The sequence below is a fragment of the Hippocampus bargibanti genome, linkage group LG04, assembly GCF_051943395.1.
Source record: "Hippocampus bargibanti isolate YZ-2025 linkage group LG04, ASM5194339v1, whole genome shotgun sequence".
NCBI classification, from domain to species: Eukaryota; Metazoa; Chordata; class Actinopteri; order Syngnathiformes; family Syngnathidae; genus Hippocampus; species Hippocampus bargibanti.
In genome coordinates, this window is record NC_142737.1 from 31,865,163 (window position 1) to 31,883,439 (window position 18,277).

Genomic DNA, 18,277 nt, shown 5'->3' on the forward strand with positions numbered 1-18,277 from the left:
AAATGGATGCAAAACTTTGGTGTGTAAAATATGCAATTTTCTTCTCTTTGATCCCAAAAAACACACAGCAGGATACGCCCAAAACTTGCCAACATGTGAAGCACGACGTTAAATAACATCATATGTCAAAGTGGCGCCACAAGATAAATAGTCTTTCTTTCTTTTAGTTTTTTTTTTTCCTTCATTTACGACGTCCGTGACATTGCTTTGGGTTTCTGGCTCCTTTTTTGTCTTTTGTCCGCTAAATGTCCAACGTCAAATTGGACGGCAGTCTTTGGTTTGCTTGTGACGTTGTCAAACCTGTGGGGTAGAGCTTTTACAATAATCTGATTAATTGTAATCAGATTACAGTATTCTGATTACTTGTCATTTCTTTACAGTAATCAGATTACAGTAAAATGAGCGCTTGTAATCTGATTACAGTAACCAGATTACTTATAATCTGATTACAGCAATCCGATTACCGTTAATTGAATTACAACAATCCGATTACCAGTAATAAGATTACAAGTAATCAAATTGTTGTACTTACTGTACAAGTAATCAGATTGCAAGTAATTGAATTGTAATTACTGTCATCTGATTACAACAATTAAATTACTTGTAATCTGATCACAGCCATCTGATTATTTGTAATCTGATTACTGTAATCCAATTACCAGCAATCTGATTACTATAATTGTGATTACTGTACTCTTATTACGAGTAAACCAGCGAGCTATTTACCTGAGCCCGTAAAACCTTAGCCTCTAAAGGCTCTTCTCATTTTTTGGGGGGTTGTGATGGAAATTCTGCCAGACCTCTCTCTGGGGAGCAGTCGACTACTCCCTGAACCTACATTAGTAATCAGAATACTCGTGCTCTAGTATACAGTGGTACCTTGGCTTACGAACTTAATTGGTTCCCAGACAGTGTGTCAGGTGAAAAATGTGTATCCCAAAAATTAATTTCCCATAGGAAACCATTAAAAGAGAATAATCCGTTCCCAGGTCCCTATAAATCATAATTTTCTACTTTCTAATTTTCTAAGCCTTACAACTACACAAAATATACCTTATTTTATGTATAACAAATGTGCTATGGTATTATAATTAAAGAAATAAACTGTACTGTATAATAAAGTCCTTTTATTTACTTTTGTGATGGTCGTTGATGGCTTGATGGACTCGAGTGGCGGGTTTCATCAGCATTAAACACTTGATGAGGAACGTAGCCTTCTTCTTTCATCATTTTGAGGAACGATCCCTTGTAGGTTCTTTCTCTGTGATCATTTTACCTTGTTCCTCATCAATTGCGTTCCGTTTAGCTGGGTTGATAGCTTTTTGCATCAAGTGTACAGATGGCTTCTGCGGGTTATTTGTGATGCCTGATTGATGGGAATTTTAACATTGCAGTCTACACTCTGCCTTTCAAAGTTGAAACGAGTCCAAATGTCACTGTTTTCTATCCATTTTCTCTCTCTCTGTCGGCTGCCTGTCTCTTTAATGTTTTCAACCACCTCCCCTGACTGCCGCGTTCTTAACCAATCATTTGGCTTTAACCAAAGACTGGGGGCGGGGAATAGAGGACAAAAAAATGTTGGCTGCCATTTTCATTTTTGAAGAATGGCTGCACTCTGTCTCTGTCTATAAACCCCCCTCACTGCTGCGTTCTTGACCAATCACATGGCTAAAACTGACGACTGGGGGCGGAGTATAGAGGACCAAAACAAGCCGTCTGCCATTTTCTTGTTAGAACGGGCTCGTTCGCAAACAACACATCACTCATTGTGGCAGCTCTGTGTGTATCATGAAAAATAGTTTGTATGCCAAGGTTAAATGTTCATAAATTTAACGTTGGTAAACCGAAAAGTTCGTAGGCCAAGGGGTTCGTAAACCGAGGTATCACTGTACTAGTAATCAGATTCATAGTAAATTCATAGTAATCAGAGTACAGTAATCAGAATACTAGTAATCAGATTACAAGTAATAAGATTACATTTGTGATAACTTTACAGTAGCCTGATTACTTATAATCAGATTACTGTATTCCAATTACTTGTAATAGGGTTACAGTAATCTGATCACTTGTAACCTGATGACAGTAATTTGATTACTTGTAATCAATTACTAGCAATCTGATTACTACCAGACCTATCAAAGCAGAGGTCTGACAGAGTTAAGCACAACCCCCCAAAAAATGGGAATAGCTTTCGGTCGAGTGAGGTGACAGCTGCAGTAAGCCCCGTTGCCACAAGGGGGAGTTTCCGGAAGTGGTCTTCTTTCAGAAGTTCAAGAAGAACGTGAAGGGAACATTGGTGGACATATGGCCCGAAGGCGCTCTTTGGTCTTGTTCTGATGCACTTTGGGGGGTCACGCTGGCAAGTCGGTTTTGTAGAACTTTGGCACAAGTTGGGCGGGTAATTGAAGATCACGTTGATGTACCTTTGGTGGAACCCGAAGAAGCGTTTGGGGAACTTGAGCACAACTTGGGGAGACATTTTCATGAACTTTGGTATCACCCTGGCACCGTTTTTGGAAAACCTGGTGTAGACTAGAGGCAGATATTCAGCGTTAAAAAAGATGCTGGGGGGGGGGGGTGTTATGATCTGTACAACTTTGGAAGAACCTATGGAGTGCGTTGGGACAACGTGGGTAGAATTGGGTCATAGAACTTCAGTCGTCAATCGAGGAAGGACGCGGAAAGAACTTGGAAGCCGGCAAAAACGTCAGTAGTGGTTGGCGAGAACTTTGGTAGAACTTCAGTAGAGCAGCTGGTCCAAGTCTGTTGGCGCTTTGCTTTGTCTGACGGCGTCGCGTTCTAGTCCACCTCGATGGACTCGGCGCCCAGCGGTCCGTCGCCGTTGGCTTTGCATTCGTTGGGTAACCTCTGGTGGCGGCTCAGCTGGGTGGCCTGAGTGAAACTGCGCTCGCAACGCTCGCATCTGAACAACCAAAAAAAACAAGAAACACCAAGAGGAATTTTGAAATGCAGTTTCAAATGTCTCAACCTTGTTTTGGTGCAACCCCCTTTTTAAAATTCAACTCTTACGCTATTGGTCTTACAATGACATAATCCTGTCCATTCACACACACACACACACACACGGTCACATACACACACACACACACCAGAAGTCCTCACTTGTCAAAAAAGTCCTCAGTACGTGTGGTATAAAAATCACAGTGGTCCTCACAAAAATATAGACACACGCACAAACGCAAATACACAAACAAACACACACACCAAAAAGTCCTCACTTGTCGAAAATGTCCTCACTAGGTATGGTAAAAAATGATAGTGGTCCTTACGAAAACAGCCATACAAGCTGACACAAATATGCACATAAACACACACCCACAACACTTATACACACACAAATAAACACAGACACACACAAACTAATACACACACACACACACACACACAAACACAAACATATACAAACAAATACACGCACGCACGCACACACCAGAAGTCCTCATTTGTCCAAAATGTCCTCACTATGTATGGTATAAAAATCATAGCGGTCCTTACAAAAAGAGCCATACAAGCTCACACACAAACAAACAATCCTCACTCTACGTATGGTATAAAAAGCATAGTGGTCCTTACAAAAATAGCCATATAAATTCACACAAACATGCACATAAACACACACACAAATAAAAACAGACACACAAACAAATACACTCACACAGCAGAAGTCCTCACTTGTCAAAAATGTCCTCACTATGTATGGTATAAAAATCATCGTGGTCCTCACAAAAATAGCCATACAAATTCACACACACACAAACAAATACACTCACACAGCAGAAGTCCTCAGTTGTCAAAAATGTCCTCACTATGTATGGTATAAAAATCATTGTGATCCTCACAAAAATAGCCATACAATTACACATACACACACACACACACACACACACACACACACACACACACACACACACACACACACACACACACACACACACACACACACACACACACACACACACACAGTGTCTCTTCAAAATTGACCTTTTTCTTCAAACATATGGAAACTGATATTATTCCCATTCTCCAAGGTCTAAATTAGCTAAATATACCGGTTATTGTGATCTTGGACTTTGGCTATGCCTGCCTCAAGAGCCATGTAATTTTATTGTTGACGTTTTTCAAAAACGCTGCAAAATTTGGGCTATTATGTCCTTATTTTTTCCAGAGGTTGATGCTATAGCATTGAAAGCGGTACCAAATTAAGGCTAATAAAATTTTCTTGAATATGGTGGTAAGCAAAATAAAACACATGAACACCTGTGTAATTTTTAGCTAATTTTAATGCACAAACAGTCGGGACACTACTACTTTGGTAGTATGATATAGCATTGCACTGACACATACAGTAAAGTCTCGTTATATCGACATTCTCGGGAGTCCGAAAAATATCGATATAACCGGGACTATCGATATATCCGACCCTGCGCACATGTAATTTTCTCCTTGCGTGCATAGAAATAGTATCGATATAACCGGGACTATCGATATATCCGATATCGATATAACCAGACTTTACTGTATATTGCATAAGAAACTGTCAGATATGATGTTACTAATACATGTATTATCACTTGTTCAATGTAGCTTTATTGAAACTGTCATTTTTTTCCTGTGGTACTCCACAACTTGTAGTAAGCAGCTTCTTTTCTCTGGGTCAGTTGTGATCTGAGTTGCAAAGTCACTCATTAGTTTCACACCTCTCTCAGCCACATCATTGGTCACTTTCACTGACCTCACAAACTTCTGTGCATTCCTGTAGCTGTCATTGTCTTCCCAGGTGTCAGCAGGAGTAGTGAGCCAGTCACATTTCACTCGAAGAGCATCAAACAGAAAGTGAGACTCTGGCCCGACCGGGTCTGTGAGAACTGTAGCTGCCTTGATGACAGGAAACACTGGCTTGCCTTTCCCGTAACTCTCAGGTTTCTTTGTTTCTGACAGCTTGACTGCGAGCTTCTCTTCTGCAGACTTGGCCATGCTGGCATGTGAACTGCACTTCAGATACCAGCGGTGGTTGTTTATTTTCTTGAGAACAGTTCATAGTCATACTGCTTGTATTGCAGCATGTTCTTCATAAGCTGGAGGTCATGGATAGGTGCATCAGCTGCAGATGTGGTGGTCACCTGGTGTAGAATAAGGCCAGGAACTTGTTCATCCTCTCCAGCTTGAAGATAGTGTCCGTGTTGTATTTTAGTTCCTTGGAAAACATGAGCATCTTGTAAATGATGCTGGTCATCCAGCGGGCTTGGTGGATACCTCGAGGAGGTTCCTCACCAAGCAGGATCAGGCACAGCTCTGCCACCTTTCTGTAATCTACCCTCGGACTTGCTTTCTCAAGGAAATTGCTTAAGACTGCAATTGTGCTTGTCTTCTTCTGTTTCAAGTCTTGTTCAACTAGAAATCTTGGGTAGTCCCACTTCTCTTTCACATTGCTGAACATTGGGTTGTCAGGACTCTTGACCTTGCTAAACACAGCCTCCCATACACTTCCAATTATTACCTTATATATATATATATATATATATATATATATATATATATATATATATATATATATATATATATATATATATATATATATATATATATATATATATATACACAGTAAAGTCTCGTTATATCGATATTCAAGGGAGTCCGAAAAAATATCGATATAACCGGGACTATCGATATATCCGACCCTGTTTACATGTAATTTTCTCCGTGCGTGCATAGAAATAGTATCGATATAACCGGGACTATCGATATATCCGATATCGATATAACCAGACTTTACTGTATATATATATGTGATGGCGACAAGCGAAGTAGAATTTTTTGCCTCGTTTTTCTTCAATAAATTTCGCTGCACCCTCGTTGATGCCACTGTTGCTTGCTGTGGTATCAAAATTAATTGATTGAAGTGATGAAAGGAATGAAAGTAGAAAAACAAAATACATGAGTTGCTGGAAAGGCAGCCACTCTCGCGCCGCCGTCTTGAAGTCAAAAGAACAAAAAAAAATCATTAAAATTTACACAGGTGTTCATGTGGTTACTACCATATGCAAGAAACTTTTATTAGCTTTCATTTGGTGCCACTTTCAATGCTATAGAATCAACCTCTGGAAAGCTACAATGAAAATAAGGACATCATATCCCAAATTTTGCAGCGTTTTTGAAAAACGTCAACAATAAAATGACATGGCTCTTGAGGCAGGCATAGCCAAGATCACAAAAACTGGTATATTTAGCTAATGTGCACCTTGGAGAATAGGAATAATATCAGTTTCCATATGTTTGAAGAAAAAGGCCAATTTTGAAGAGGTCTACAAACACAACACACACACACGTATATGCACACAAACACGCATGGGCGAGGCGTGTGTTGTGAAGCGTAATGGCCGCTGACAATCCAAAGTGTGCGCGCGGGAGGTCACCGGAGCAGGCGTGCTCCCAAATTGCCGCTGTGATCTTCACACACACTCGTCAATAATCTATCAAGCCAGCTGCTGAGGGGAATTCCCATCACACACACACACAAAATGGGAAGCCTTTTAAATCTGACGTGTGCTCAGACACGATCAATCGATCGATCAGTGAACCGTGGCGGGGTTTTCAAACATGAGTAGCGTCATTTTGTCTTTTTGTTTGTGGCATTGACGGCTTGTGTGTGTGTGTGTGTGTGTGTGTGTGAGGCGTGGGGGAGGTGTCCAATCGGTTCACAGGTTGGATCAGGTTTCGGTTTTTGGTTCTCGGTTTGGTGGCGGCGCCGGTCGCCATCAAAGTGGCGTAGGCCGGGCGTTGCTTATCGTGTGTCCGCCGCCAGACGCGACGAGTATCGAAGTGGATTGACACCTCGCCGAGATGGATCGTCGATGGCGGTGCGCTCGGCGTGACCTCGGCGCCGTCCTGGCTAATTGCTTCCGAGCGGCGGCAGGACTGCGGCCATTAGCACGCCGCTCGCTTCGATTTGGCCTGACGAGCGCGCGTCCGATCCGCGTCCGGTCAGGTTTCGCTTTGAAAGTGCGCAGTGGGGCGGGGTTTCCAATGAGGGTTTCAAGAGAGGGTTTGGGTTTTTCGTGGGGTTCCGATTGAGCGCTCCGGATCGGGGTTTGGGGGTTCAAATTGTATTTCAAAAAAGGTTTTTAAGGCTTCGAGTTAGGGTTTCAAAGCACAGTTTGAATTAGGGTTCTAACAGGGGTTAGGGCTGCGAGTTTTCAAACCTGGTCTAGGGTTTAGAAGTAGTATTCCAAAATTAGGGCGAAGCTTCTGAAATTAGGGTTTCAAACTAGTCTCAAGGTTTCAAGTTAGGTTTTCAATACCTGCTTCCAAATCAGGGTTAAGGTTTCAACTTCCGATTTGGGCTTTCAGAATAGGGATTCAAACGAGGGTTCAAGTTGCCGGTAAAGTCAGATTTCAAACTAGGGTTAAGGTTTCAAGTCAGGCTTTCGATCTCAGCTTGGTATGGCTTTCAAATTAAGATTACAGTTTCAATTTTTCAAAGGAGGGTTTTGAACACAGGTTGACCTTTAAAGGACAACCGACCCCTCCGGACAAGTTGTGTCCATAATTTTTAAAATCACTTCAAATGACTTCTGCTGAGCGTATTTTACAAAGATTCCACCGCATATAGCTATATTTTACGTTTTAAGACTCGCGCTGAATATTCAGGAAGTCTTGTTTTTGAGTTGGTGACGAGTCCGTACGTGACGTCACTGAAGGAACGCCCCGAACTGAGAAAGGACACACCTTGCATCACCTCAATGCATTTTGCGGTACTTTGTTTGGTCTGAAAACTTCGTGTTGATGGCGAAATTAGAAGGAGAACACACAAATAACGCAATGGTGAATCGCTGTATGTTACACCGAGACAACTCTTTGATATTCGTCGACAAAAATTCCAAGCTGAAAAATAAACCCATTTCCAACGGAGCTCTGGCGCCATCTTCTGCATTTTCTGTGACGCTACACATCAGTCTTGATGCCTCAAAATGACCCGGAGACCTTCTTTAATCGATTTCTACTTTCCTCTTCAGATCTATTTGAATCCTATTCATAACTGGATGAGTAACAAGAAAGCATCTTCTCCGAATCTGAAGCCATCGTTTTGATTTTCGAGCAAGGCAAGACGTCTTGATGTGACGTCACGAACTGGGGGCGGGACTTCCTGAAAATGCTCAATTCGCAGCTCAATTTTTTTAGAACAATTTAAGTCATTTTTATTGGTGATTTGCATTTGACTATAAATGTCAGCCTGCGTGTTTTGGGTATTTTAGATGCTATAAAACGTTTTTCTGGTGCCAGGAAACAAAAAAATGGTGTCGGTTGTCCTTTAAGGTTCCAAATTAGGATTACATTTTAAGAGTAAGGTTTCAAACTAGGTTTGGGCATTCACGATCGGGATTCACACAAGAGTTCGAATTGCCGGTTAGGGTTTCAAACATGGGTGAGGGTTTCAAAGTAGAATTCAAATCAGGGTTCAGGTTCTCAAAAGTCAGATTTCAAACTAGGGTTAGGGTTTTAGATTATGGTTCCAAATTAGGGTTAGGCTTTCATGTCAGGCTTGCCATCTTGCTTTTGTTTGGGTTTCAAACTAGTCTAAGGGTTTTCGGGTTAGGATTTCAAAACTGGATTTGGGTTCCAAATCAGGGTTAATACTTCTTACTAAGATTACGGTTACGAATTTCTAAAGGAGGGTTTTGAACAAAGGTTGACATTTAGGGTTCCAAATTAGGATTACATTTTAAGAGTAGAGTTTCAAACTAGGTTTTTGAAACACTTCAGGTTTCAAAGTAGATTAGGGTTTTCATGAAAGGGAAATTCAAACGAGGGTTCAAGTTGCCGGTGAGGGTTTCAAATTCAAATCACGGTTCAGGTTCTCAAAAGTCAGGTTTCAAACCAAGGTTAGAGTTTCAAATCAGGCTTTCAATCTTGGCTTTGTGTTAGAATTTCAAATGAGGGTTAGCATTTCAAACTTGGATTATAGTTTCAATTTTTGAGTGCCATCTCAAAATAGGGTTTCAAGGGTTAACGTTTAAAATAAGCGTTAGGGTTTCCCACTCGCGTTCCAAGTCATGGTTAGGGTTTCAAATTAGGGTTCCAAATTACAGTTACGTTTTAAGAGTAGAGTTTCAACCAAGGGTTAACGTTTAATATAAGCGTTAGGGTCTCCCACTAGGGTTCCAAGTCATGGTTAGGATTTCTAATTAGGGTTCCAAGTCATGGTTAGGGTTTCAAATTAGGGTTCCAAATTACAGTTACGTTTTAAGAGTAGAGTTTCAACCAAGGGTTAACGTTTAATATAAGCGTTAGGGTCTCCCACTAGTGTTCCAAGTCATGGTTAGGATTTCAAATTAGGGTTCCAAGTCATGGTTAGGGTTTCTAATTAGGGTTCCAAGTCATGGTTAGGGTTTCAAATTAGGGTTCCAAGTCATGGTTAGGGTTTCAAATTAGGGTTCCAAATTACAATTACGTTTTAAAGGCAGGGTTTTAACCAAGGGTTAACGTTTCAAATAAGGGTTAGGGTTCCCCACTAGGGTTCCAAGTCATGGTTTGGGTTTCAAATTAGGGTTCCAAATTACAGTTACGTTTTAAGAGTAGAGTTTCAACCAAGGGTTAACGTTTAATATAAGCGTTAGGGTCTCCCACTAGGGTTCCAAGTCATGGTTAGGATTTCAAATTAGGGTTCCAAGTCATGGTTAGGGTTTCAAATTAGGGTTCCAAATTACAATTACGTTTTAAAGGCAGGGTTTTAACCAAGGGTTAACGTTTCAAATAAGGGTTAGGGTTCCCCACTAGGGTTCCAAGTCATGGTTAGGTTTCAAATTAGGGTTCCAAATTACGATTATGTTTTAAGAGTAGGGTTTCAACTAGGGTTTGGCTTTCAAAGTAGGTTGAAGGTTTGAAAGGGTTTCAAATTTTGGTTTCGTGTTTCAAAGCAGAATTTCAATTTACAGTCTTTAGCTGTTCAAATGAGTGTTTTGATCTACTTAATCTGGACTGGTGCGCGCCTCGTGAGATGAAGCCCCTCCCCCCCCCCCCCCAAACATAAGGGTGACTTACTTGAAGGGCTTCTCGCCCGTGTGCGTGCGAATGTGGTTGTTGAGCGTGGTGGCGCCGGCGAAGGCTCGCCCGCAGTAGCCGCACTTGAAGGGCCGGTCGCTGGAATGCGTCACTACGTGGTTGCGCAACTCGGACGGCTGCGAGAAGGACAGCGAGCAGTGGCCGCACTGGTACGGCCTTCGGGAGGCGGGGAGAGGAGGCGCCCGTCAGTGACGCCAAAATCGCAGCGGCAACAACAATCGTGGCGGTGGGCGGGACCCGTTTGGTCGGGAACCGTCCGGATTTCCAAAATGGCGCCTGAGTAGACAGCCATTTTCGTGGTTTTTGTGTTCTCTTTTGTCACTGACTTGTGCGTCTGACTTGTGCGTCTTATGAAACGGATACGGATTGTTTTTTTAGCATTTTTAGCCACGACATTCATCAAAGAGGAGACTCTGCTGAGCGGTTGCGCCTTTTCGGCGGCGCCAATATGCCAGCACCGTTTTTGATGTCAATATGAAATTTGCCGCAGTTTGGAATTGAAGCGGATTTACATGGGACGGGAGATCTTTCGGTCAATGGAGGCTACAGCTTTCTGTTTGCTTTTAACATTTAGCAGATGTGCACATTCCACCGTTACGTCCCTGATCCACTGGTGAAAAGGATGCTTTTCAGCTAGAACTGCTTCATGCAACAAATAGAAAATGCTTAAGATTGAATGACTGTCTGTGTCTTGTCACATTATTTGATATTTAGTTTTTTGTTGTTGTTTTCACTCCTAGATGGCCGCCGCGAGAGTGGCTGCCTTAACAGCAGCTCCGGTATTTTGTTTTTCTACTTCTTCCTTTCCTCTTTCTTTCATCACTTTGCTGCTGTGAAACGTCAATTTCTCCAGTGTGAGACAAATAAAAACAAATCTAATCCAATTGTTTGATATTGTGTTTTGTTGTTGTATTGACTTCAAAATGATGTTGTGAGAATAGCTGCCTTCACAGCAGCTCCTGTATTTTGTTTTTCTACTTCTTCCTTTCCTCTTCCTTTCATCACTTTGCTGCTGTGAAACGTCAATGTCTCCAGTGCGAGACTAATAAAAGCGAATCTAATTATTTGAGATTGTGTTTTTTGTCATTGTTTTGACTTCAAGATGGCGCCGACAGAGTAGCTGCCTGTACAGCAGCTCCTATATTTTGTTGTTCTACTTCTTCCTTTCCTTTCCTCTTCCTTTCATCACTGTGCTGCTGTGAAATGTCAATTTCTCCACTGCTAGACTAATAAAGGCTAATCCAATCCAATTCGGATTAGAAAACACGGCCCAGGGGTTTTGAAGGAGCGATCTGGTTTTCAAGCCTTGGCTAAGATGTTTGAAACTGGTTTTAAACTCTTTTGGTCGGGTTTCAAGTCGAGTTTCAGGTGTGAAGCGGAAGTCTAGGTTGCGATTGAGCGGACGTAGTAGGTGTCGTTGACGGACAGACCTGTCGGGGTTTTGCGGACAGACGTGCATCTGGAGCAGGATCCTCTGTGTGAAGGTCTTGAAGCACTGGCCGCACTTCCACAAGTGCCAGTCGCTGAACTCGCTACTGAGCTGGCTGGTGGACGTGGGACTGGCCAGGACTCTTTGGTTCTTGGAGGACGGCTGACCGAAGGGGGACTCGGAGGACAGGAAGGGGACACCGCCGCTCTTGTCCGCCGCCGAGAAACTTCGGCTGCATGCCATCTGAGGAAAGACCATGGAGCGCACGGACGTCGCCGACGGCGCTTTGCCACTTTTGCCGAAGCCTTGCGGCGCTTGTTGTTGTTGTAGGACGGACTCCTGACGAGACATCACCTCCGACACAGACGCCGGAACGTTCACTGCGCACAAGAGCAACGTTGGACTCTTAGGACCTGGTGTCTTTGCAAAGTCGCAAAGTCCACCAGGAAATTTCTCACGGTTTTCGTCCTGAGCGACGCACTGCAGCGGGATTCCGAAGAAGGAGGTGTACGAGTCGTTGTACCAAACCAGGAGCTCGCTTCCCCGAGGGATGTCCAAGCACGCCCGGTAGAAGATGCTGGACCTGAGGGGCACCAAAGGAAAATGGTTGAAAAGGGGGGTCTCTCTGGACCCCATCAGGAGCTCGCAAGCGGATCTTCGGACTCCATCGCAAAAGGGTCACAGCAGCAAAAGTTATGAAAGGAAGATGAAAGAAAAGGAAGAAGTAGAAAAACAAAATACAGGAGCTGCTGGAAAGGCAGGCAAAACCCAAATCATTTGTTTTGGGTGTGTTGTTTTTTAAATGGTCTTGTACCTTTTGTTTAGCCATTATAGTTAGTATCTTATAGGCTATAGTTAGCTAGATAGCTAGAACGCTAGATAGTTGATAGCTAGCTAGCTTGCTGGCTAGCTCGATAGCTAGAACGCTAGATAGTTGATAGCTAGCTCAATAGCTAGCTCTATAGCTAGCTAGATAGCTAATTAGCTAGATAGATAAATAGCTAAATAAATAGCAAGATAGATATTTTTTTTCTCCTCTAGTCATACAACCACCTCGCTATCACGAGTCTGGAGCCAAAGTTACCCATGTTGGTTTGCTGCCGCTGATCACCCGCACAAAAAAAAAGTTCTTATCCCGTGACTGTAAATCAGAATCATCTTTATTGCCAAATATGTAGAACACACAATACTAGTATCAACAAAGTGTCCTTGAGAGTTTTGAAAGGCGCATAGAAATAAAATGTATTCTTATTTTCATGCAATACGGTCTCTCTTGTTTGAAAGGAAAGCAAAATGGCGTCTTCTTGTTATTGACCGTGACACGCCTGCTAGCGTGTTTCTTTTTTCATACCTGACCCCCCCCTACCCCCCACAATGAGACCCTTTGATGTGCGGACACCAACCTCGTCGGTGCAGCCAGCGAGAACAGATCAAACGCCACCCCCATACCTCATTCTTTTGTTTTATCTGGCGTGTGAGGTCAGGGGAATGTTAGATTTACAACACGGGACCTCCTGACAGTGTTGTCATGTTGGCCCCACCCCTCCTGGGTGCTCAGAGAAAAAAATACAACACCCTTGACATGAGACAACTTTTAAACCCCTCATACCCCACAATAAAGGGCTACTTTGAGCATTAGCCACATTAGCCACTGGATTCAAATAAGTTCTTTAGTTAGAGCCACGTTAGCAATGAGGTACTAAGTAAAGCAAGTTTCATGAATATGTATGTGTAAGCCCTCAGTCGTACAGGAGTGGTCCATCGATGAAAAGGTTTCTACAGCCGTCATCTGTACTTCTTTGAAGGTGTCGGACGTTCTTATCCTAGAAACTTCGTCAGCAAACTAAAGTCTAGGATATATATATATATACAGTAAAGTCTCGTTATATCGATATTCAAGGGAGTCCGAAAAAATATCGATATAACCGGGACTATCGATATATCCGACCCTGTTTGCATGTAATTTTCTCCGTGCGTGCATAGAAATAGTATCGATATAACCAGGACTATCGATATATCCGATATCGATATAACGAGACTTTACTGTATATTCTGACTAACGTATATACAGTAAAGTCTCGTTATATCGATATCGGATATATCGATAGTCCCGGTTATATCGATATTTTTTCGGACTCCCTTGAATATCGATATAACGAGACTTTACTGTATATATATATATATATATATATATATATATCACTACTGTCCAGACATGGCGGTGCCGGACTCTGCTATGACAGGCCCCTGCTCTCAGGTTGGGGGGAGCAGAGCACTACTCCCTGCAGCTCCACTGATTGTTCCTATTGGTCTGACTAACGACTGGCCTGATTGCCCCACTTTCCACGGGCATCACTCCACCGATATAGTGGGGTGAGGTTCAATTTGGATCGTTCATACAATAGCCTGCTTAGGCAACATAGGATTAGTAATATTGATGAGGGCCAAGTGCATCAAGTTACAAGAAGCTACACTGCTTTGAAGCATTGCTTCATCATCGTATGGTCTATTTCAATACAACTGCCATGGAAACTTGCTACCTAGCTGGCCAGCTAGCTACCTGGCTGGCTATCTAGCCAGCTAGCTACCTAGCTGGCTATCTATTTGCTATCTAGCTGGCTAGATATCTATCTAGCTGGCTATCTGTCTATCTATGAGGTATCTATTGGCTATTTATTAGCTAGCTTTCTATCTTTTTGAGTTACTTCTCAGTTGAGTGAACGCTGGCGCGTGTGGCTGCCGCTACTCACCCAATGGAAAACCTTTTCAAAATGAAATGTATTATTATTATTATTATTATTATTAAAATCAAGAAGGCGGCGACGCTGGTCATCCAAATCACAGACCGATGCTACTTTGCCGCCACTGTGGCGTTAGCTGTTTAGTTAGTGACAGGAAATGCGTCTTTCCTGTTGCTGGAAGACAAGAACAACATGGATGCACATTTTTAACTAAAACGGGATGTCGTCAGCCTAGGTAAAATCGAGACTTGAGAAACGTCCGGTGTCACAGGAAGGTCAAAACGACCAAGATGGATGACAAAGCTAACCACGCTAGGCTAACACGTGAAGAAGAACGACGCACGGCTAAGAGTAAACGAACAAGGCCATCGTGCGGTGTGAGTAAAAGCCCGTTAGATTTTACAAGGTGGGATTATGACGACAAAGATACGAGTTAACACGTAGCGCTAGCGGGTTTGTACCTGTACTGTACGACCATCATGTTCTGCTCCCCGCAGTGTCTGGCGCATCGGATGTACCTCATCCAGCTCGATTTGGTCGGATCGTTGCCGTCCAGGAAGTGACACAACGTACCCTCGGCGTCGTAAATCTGAAACACAACCAGCGGCGGCCATTGTTATTCGATGTTTGGCTAAAATGGCGTTCTTGTTCCAGTTTTTGGTTGTGTTGGAGAGTATAAAGACTCAAAGGCCTCATTTGGCGGTACGTGGCCTTGAAACGTTTTCCCCACTTTCTTCCGAGCCACTTCATTATCCTTTGTTTGACTTGAAAGGCGGCACATCGTCCGCTAGCTCCGCTTTCCTTCACGCTCTCGCGTGCCCATTTGCTCCGTTTATCAAGACGCCGCCGACGTGTGTTTGTGCGGCAAAAAGCCGCTAATGCAGCGGCGGTTATCAAAAGGCCAGCGCGAGGTGTGCGCGTACCACGCTGAAATACACTTAGCGCGCTAAAACACACTTAGCGCCCGTCATGTGGGTGATGATAAAAACTCATCCTACCGCCTCAGATTTTCCACACTTTGTCACGCTGATAGCAGCTTTTATTTCAGGCGACGGCGAGAATAGTGACGTTGGTTCATGGCGGCGACGGAGCGGCGCCATGGCGGTCTTGATAAAGTCCAAACGGTGTAAAAAGTGTTTGTGAGGGAAGATCGATGATTCGCGGCGCTTGAGTTGCGCACAAAATCAATCCAAGGCGCTAATTCTGCCGTTATCTGCTCTCTTGATCGCCTCCTCTTCGGCGCAGCTCCTCTTCCGTCCCTATTTTGGTGGTTTTATAATAATAATACATTTAATTTATAAGCGCCTTTCAAAACTCTCAAGGTCACTTTACAGTCACAGGATAAGTCTCTGTGGGTGAGCAGCGACAGCCACACGCGCCAGCGCTCACCCAACCCGGAAGTAACTCAAATACAGACAGAAAGCTAGCCAATACATAGCCAATAGATCACAGGTGTCAAAGTCAAGGCCCGCGGGCCAAATCCGGCCCGCCACATCATTTTTTTCGGCCCGCGAAAGCAAATCAAACTTGTTAAATTCCATGATGATTGCTAAAATCTGAGCCAAAATTTCATATTTTTGGATGTCAATCACAATAAAAGTCATTATTCTTGACTTTGAAAACGAGTTATTCATTAATTTGCTGTGTGCTCTATATGTAATATTTGAAGGGATTTAAACATTCTAATGGCTTCCCCAAATTCATAACGGCCCTCGAGAGGAAAGCCTGATAGCAAATAGATAGCCAGCTAGGTAGCTGGATAGCTAGATAGCCAATAGATAGCTAATAGAAAGCCATCTAGCCAGCCAGCTATATAGCCAATAGACAGCTAATAGATAGCTGATAGATAGCTAGGCAGCTTGATAGCTAATAGATAGCTGGGTAGATAGCTAGCCAGCCAAACAGCTAGATAGCCAATAGACAGCTAATAGATAGCGAGATCGCTCAATAGCTAGCCAGTCAGCTAGGCAGCTAATAGATAGCTGATAGCTAATAGATAGCTAGCCAGCCAGCGAGATAGCTAATAGATAGCTAATAGCTAGCCAGATAGCTCTTTTCCCGGTTGTCATCCTGCATGGGGGGGGGGGGGTACAAAACCAAAGTAGTGTTCCCATTCCGGACCCCTTTTCAGCATCGGGTTCCATCCGTCTGGTTCGAGCGCAGCGTCCATGTTTGCGCCACGTGGCTTTTGCGCCGCTTCCTAACCAAACCGGATTCCGCTACTTGATTTCTGATTGGCTTGAGCCCATTCGGACCCGGCGCAGACCAAATCGACCCTAACCGGACCCGGCGTGTCACTTGACGTCTTATCATGTTGCGCGATGGGCCTTTGAAACGTAAACAACTCGTTTCAAGCATGGCGGGAGACACCAGAAGCAGAAAGGGGATCGACAGGGGTGTCGCCGCCGCGACCCTCCGTCATGGCGGCGCTTTCCCTCAGCCGCCTCATCCATCAGCTCATCAGACGTCCCAAAATATTTGCACAAGTGCTCACCGTGCTTTCTCACGCTACGAGCCTGAGGGGGCGGGCTTACCACCCATTGGATGCCGCAACACGCATGCGCTACTACACACACACACACACACACACACACACGTTTTCACCCCGGCAAAGGAAGCCATTTTGTAGCTTATATTTTCACAGCGGCGCCACCTACAGCTCAACCGCAACAAGCTAGCTAAGACAAAACCCACCGTTGCCTTGCTATGTTAGCTTCAATGTTGGCTTCTCAAGTTAGCTTCTGATATTAGCTTCCTCTGTTTGTTAACTCATTCGCTGTCATTCCAGAATTTATTCGAGAATGACGTACAGAATGAATGACGTGCTGATAAAGCGCTGATCAGACCTCTGGCTGTGTTTTTGCCTTCCACAAGAGGGCAGTATTTCCCTTTTGTCAATGTTAGCGCCTTAAAAACAGCTTCAGCTGTTGTTAAAGCGCTATATCAATCAATGCATGTATTGCCTTTTGTTCAGCCGCTCCCATTTCAAGCTCAGATAACTCCAGACCCATATCATTTAGGAATTAACTCTTTTTTTCTGATGAAAGAAGAGAGTCTAAGGTTCCTAACACTGCATTGAATGTTGAGGTAGCCCTGAAATTCAATATTTTGTGCGTCCCTGAATTTGAATGACCATGACAAAAACCCTGGCCTTGAGTGCACACATTTTTGTATATCGTCTGGCAGTCAATGAGTTAACTTCCAGTTTGCAATGTTTGCTGTGACTTCGGAAGCTAAGGAAGACCAACGTTAGCTTCCGGCAAACATCCTTGGCGTCCATCATCACCTTGCATTTGTATCGCTGCCTTCCAAAGTCGCCGTAAAATCAATTGGCTAGCTAGATTTCTATCTATTTGAGTTATTTCCGGGTTGAGTGAACGCCAGCGTGTGTGGCTGCCCTCTATCTGACTAGCTATCTATTAGCTAGCTAGCTTTCTATCTATTTGAGTTATTTCCGGGTTGAGTGAACGCCAGCGTGTGTGGCTGCCCTCTATCTGACTAGCTATCTATTAGCTAGCTAGCTTTCTATCTATTTGAGTTAATTCTGGGTTGAGTGAACGCTGGCGCGTGTGGCTGCCACTGCTCACGCACAGAAAAACTCATCCTGTGACTCTAAAGTGACCTTGAGAATTTTGAAAGGCGATTATAAAGGAAATGTATTATTATTATTATTATTATTATTATTATTATTATAATAAACTTGCTTTGCAACCATGACGGATGGACGGACGGACTATTACTAAAATCTCTCTGCAGACGTGCTGATGATGTCATTGCGGCGGGCGAGGAACGCGCCGAAGGATGGACGGCCAACAAATAAAAAGTCTTTTGCGACATTCCGACAGGCCCGGGAGGATTGTGGGAATCTTCTTAAATCGTCATCATAAAACTTGACATGCTTGATTTGCTTTCATGGGCCAAATCAAATGATGTGGCGGGCCAGATTTGGTCACCGGGCATTCGTTTGGACACCAGGAAATAGCCAGCTAGCTGAATAGAAAAATACCTAGATTGCTCGCTAGCTAGC

The 18,277-nt window shown here is 43.5% G+C and overlaps 1 protein-coding gene across 5 annotated transcripts in view; it reads right to left on the reverse strand.

Moving 5' to 3' along the window:
* Window positions 1-499: 499 nt before the first annotated feature.
* prdm6 (PR domain containing 6) overlaps window positions 500-18,277 on the reverse strand; it is a 33,893-nt gene continuing 16,115 nt past the window's right edge. For 2 of the 5 annotated variants that reach the window (XM_088995189.1, XM_088995187.1), the window contains 5 exons: window positions 14,712-14,839; window positions 11,968-12,092; window positions 11,511-11,889; window positions 10,060-10,236; window positions 500-2,923 (listed from right to left, as the gene is read on the reverse strand). In XM_088995189.1, coding sequence (XP_088851315.1) covers window positions 2,800-2,923; window positions 10,060-10,236; window positions 11,511-11,889; window positions 11,968-12,092; window positions 14,712-14,839 — 933 coding nt within the window. In that variant the 3' untranslated portion in view covers window positions 500-2,799. Of the gene's footprint in view, window positions 2,924-9,701; window positions 10,237-11,510; window positions 12,093-14,711; window positions 14,840-18,277 lie in introns of those variants that run through there. The other 3 variants (XM_088995186.1, XM_088995185.1, XM_088995188.1) reach the window with 2 other exon arrangements.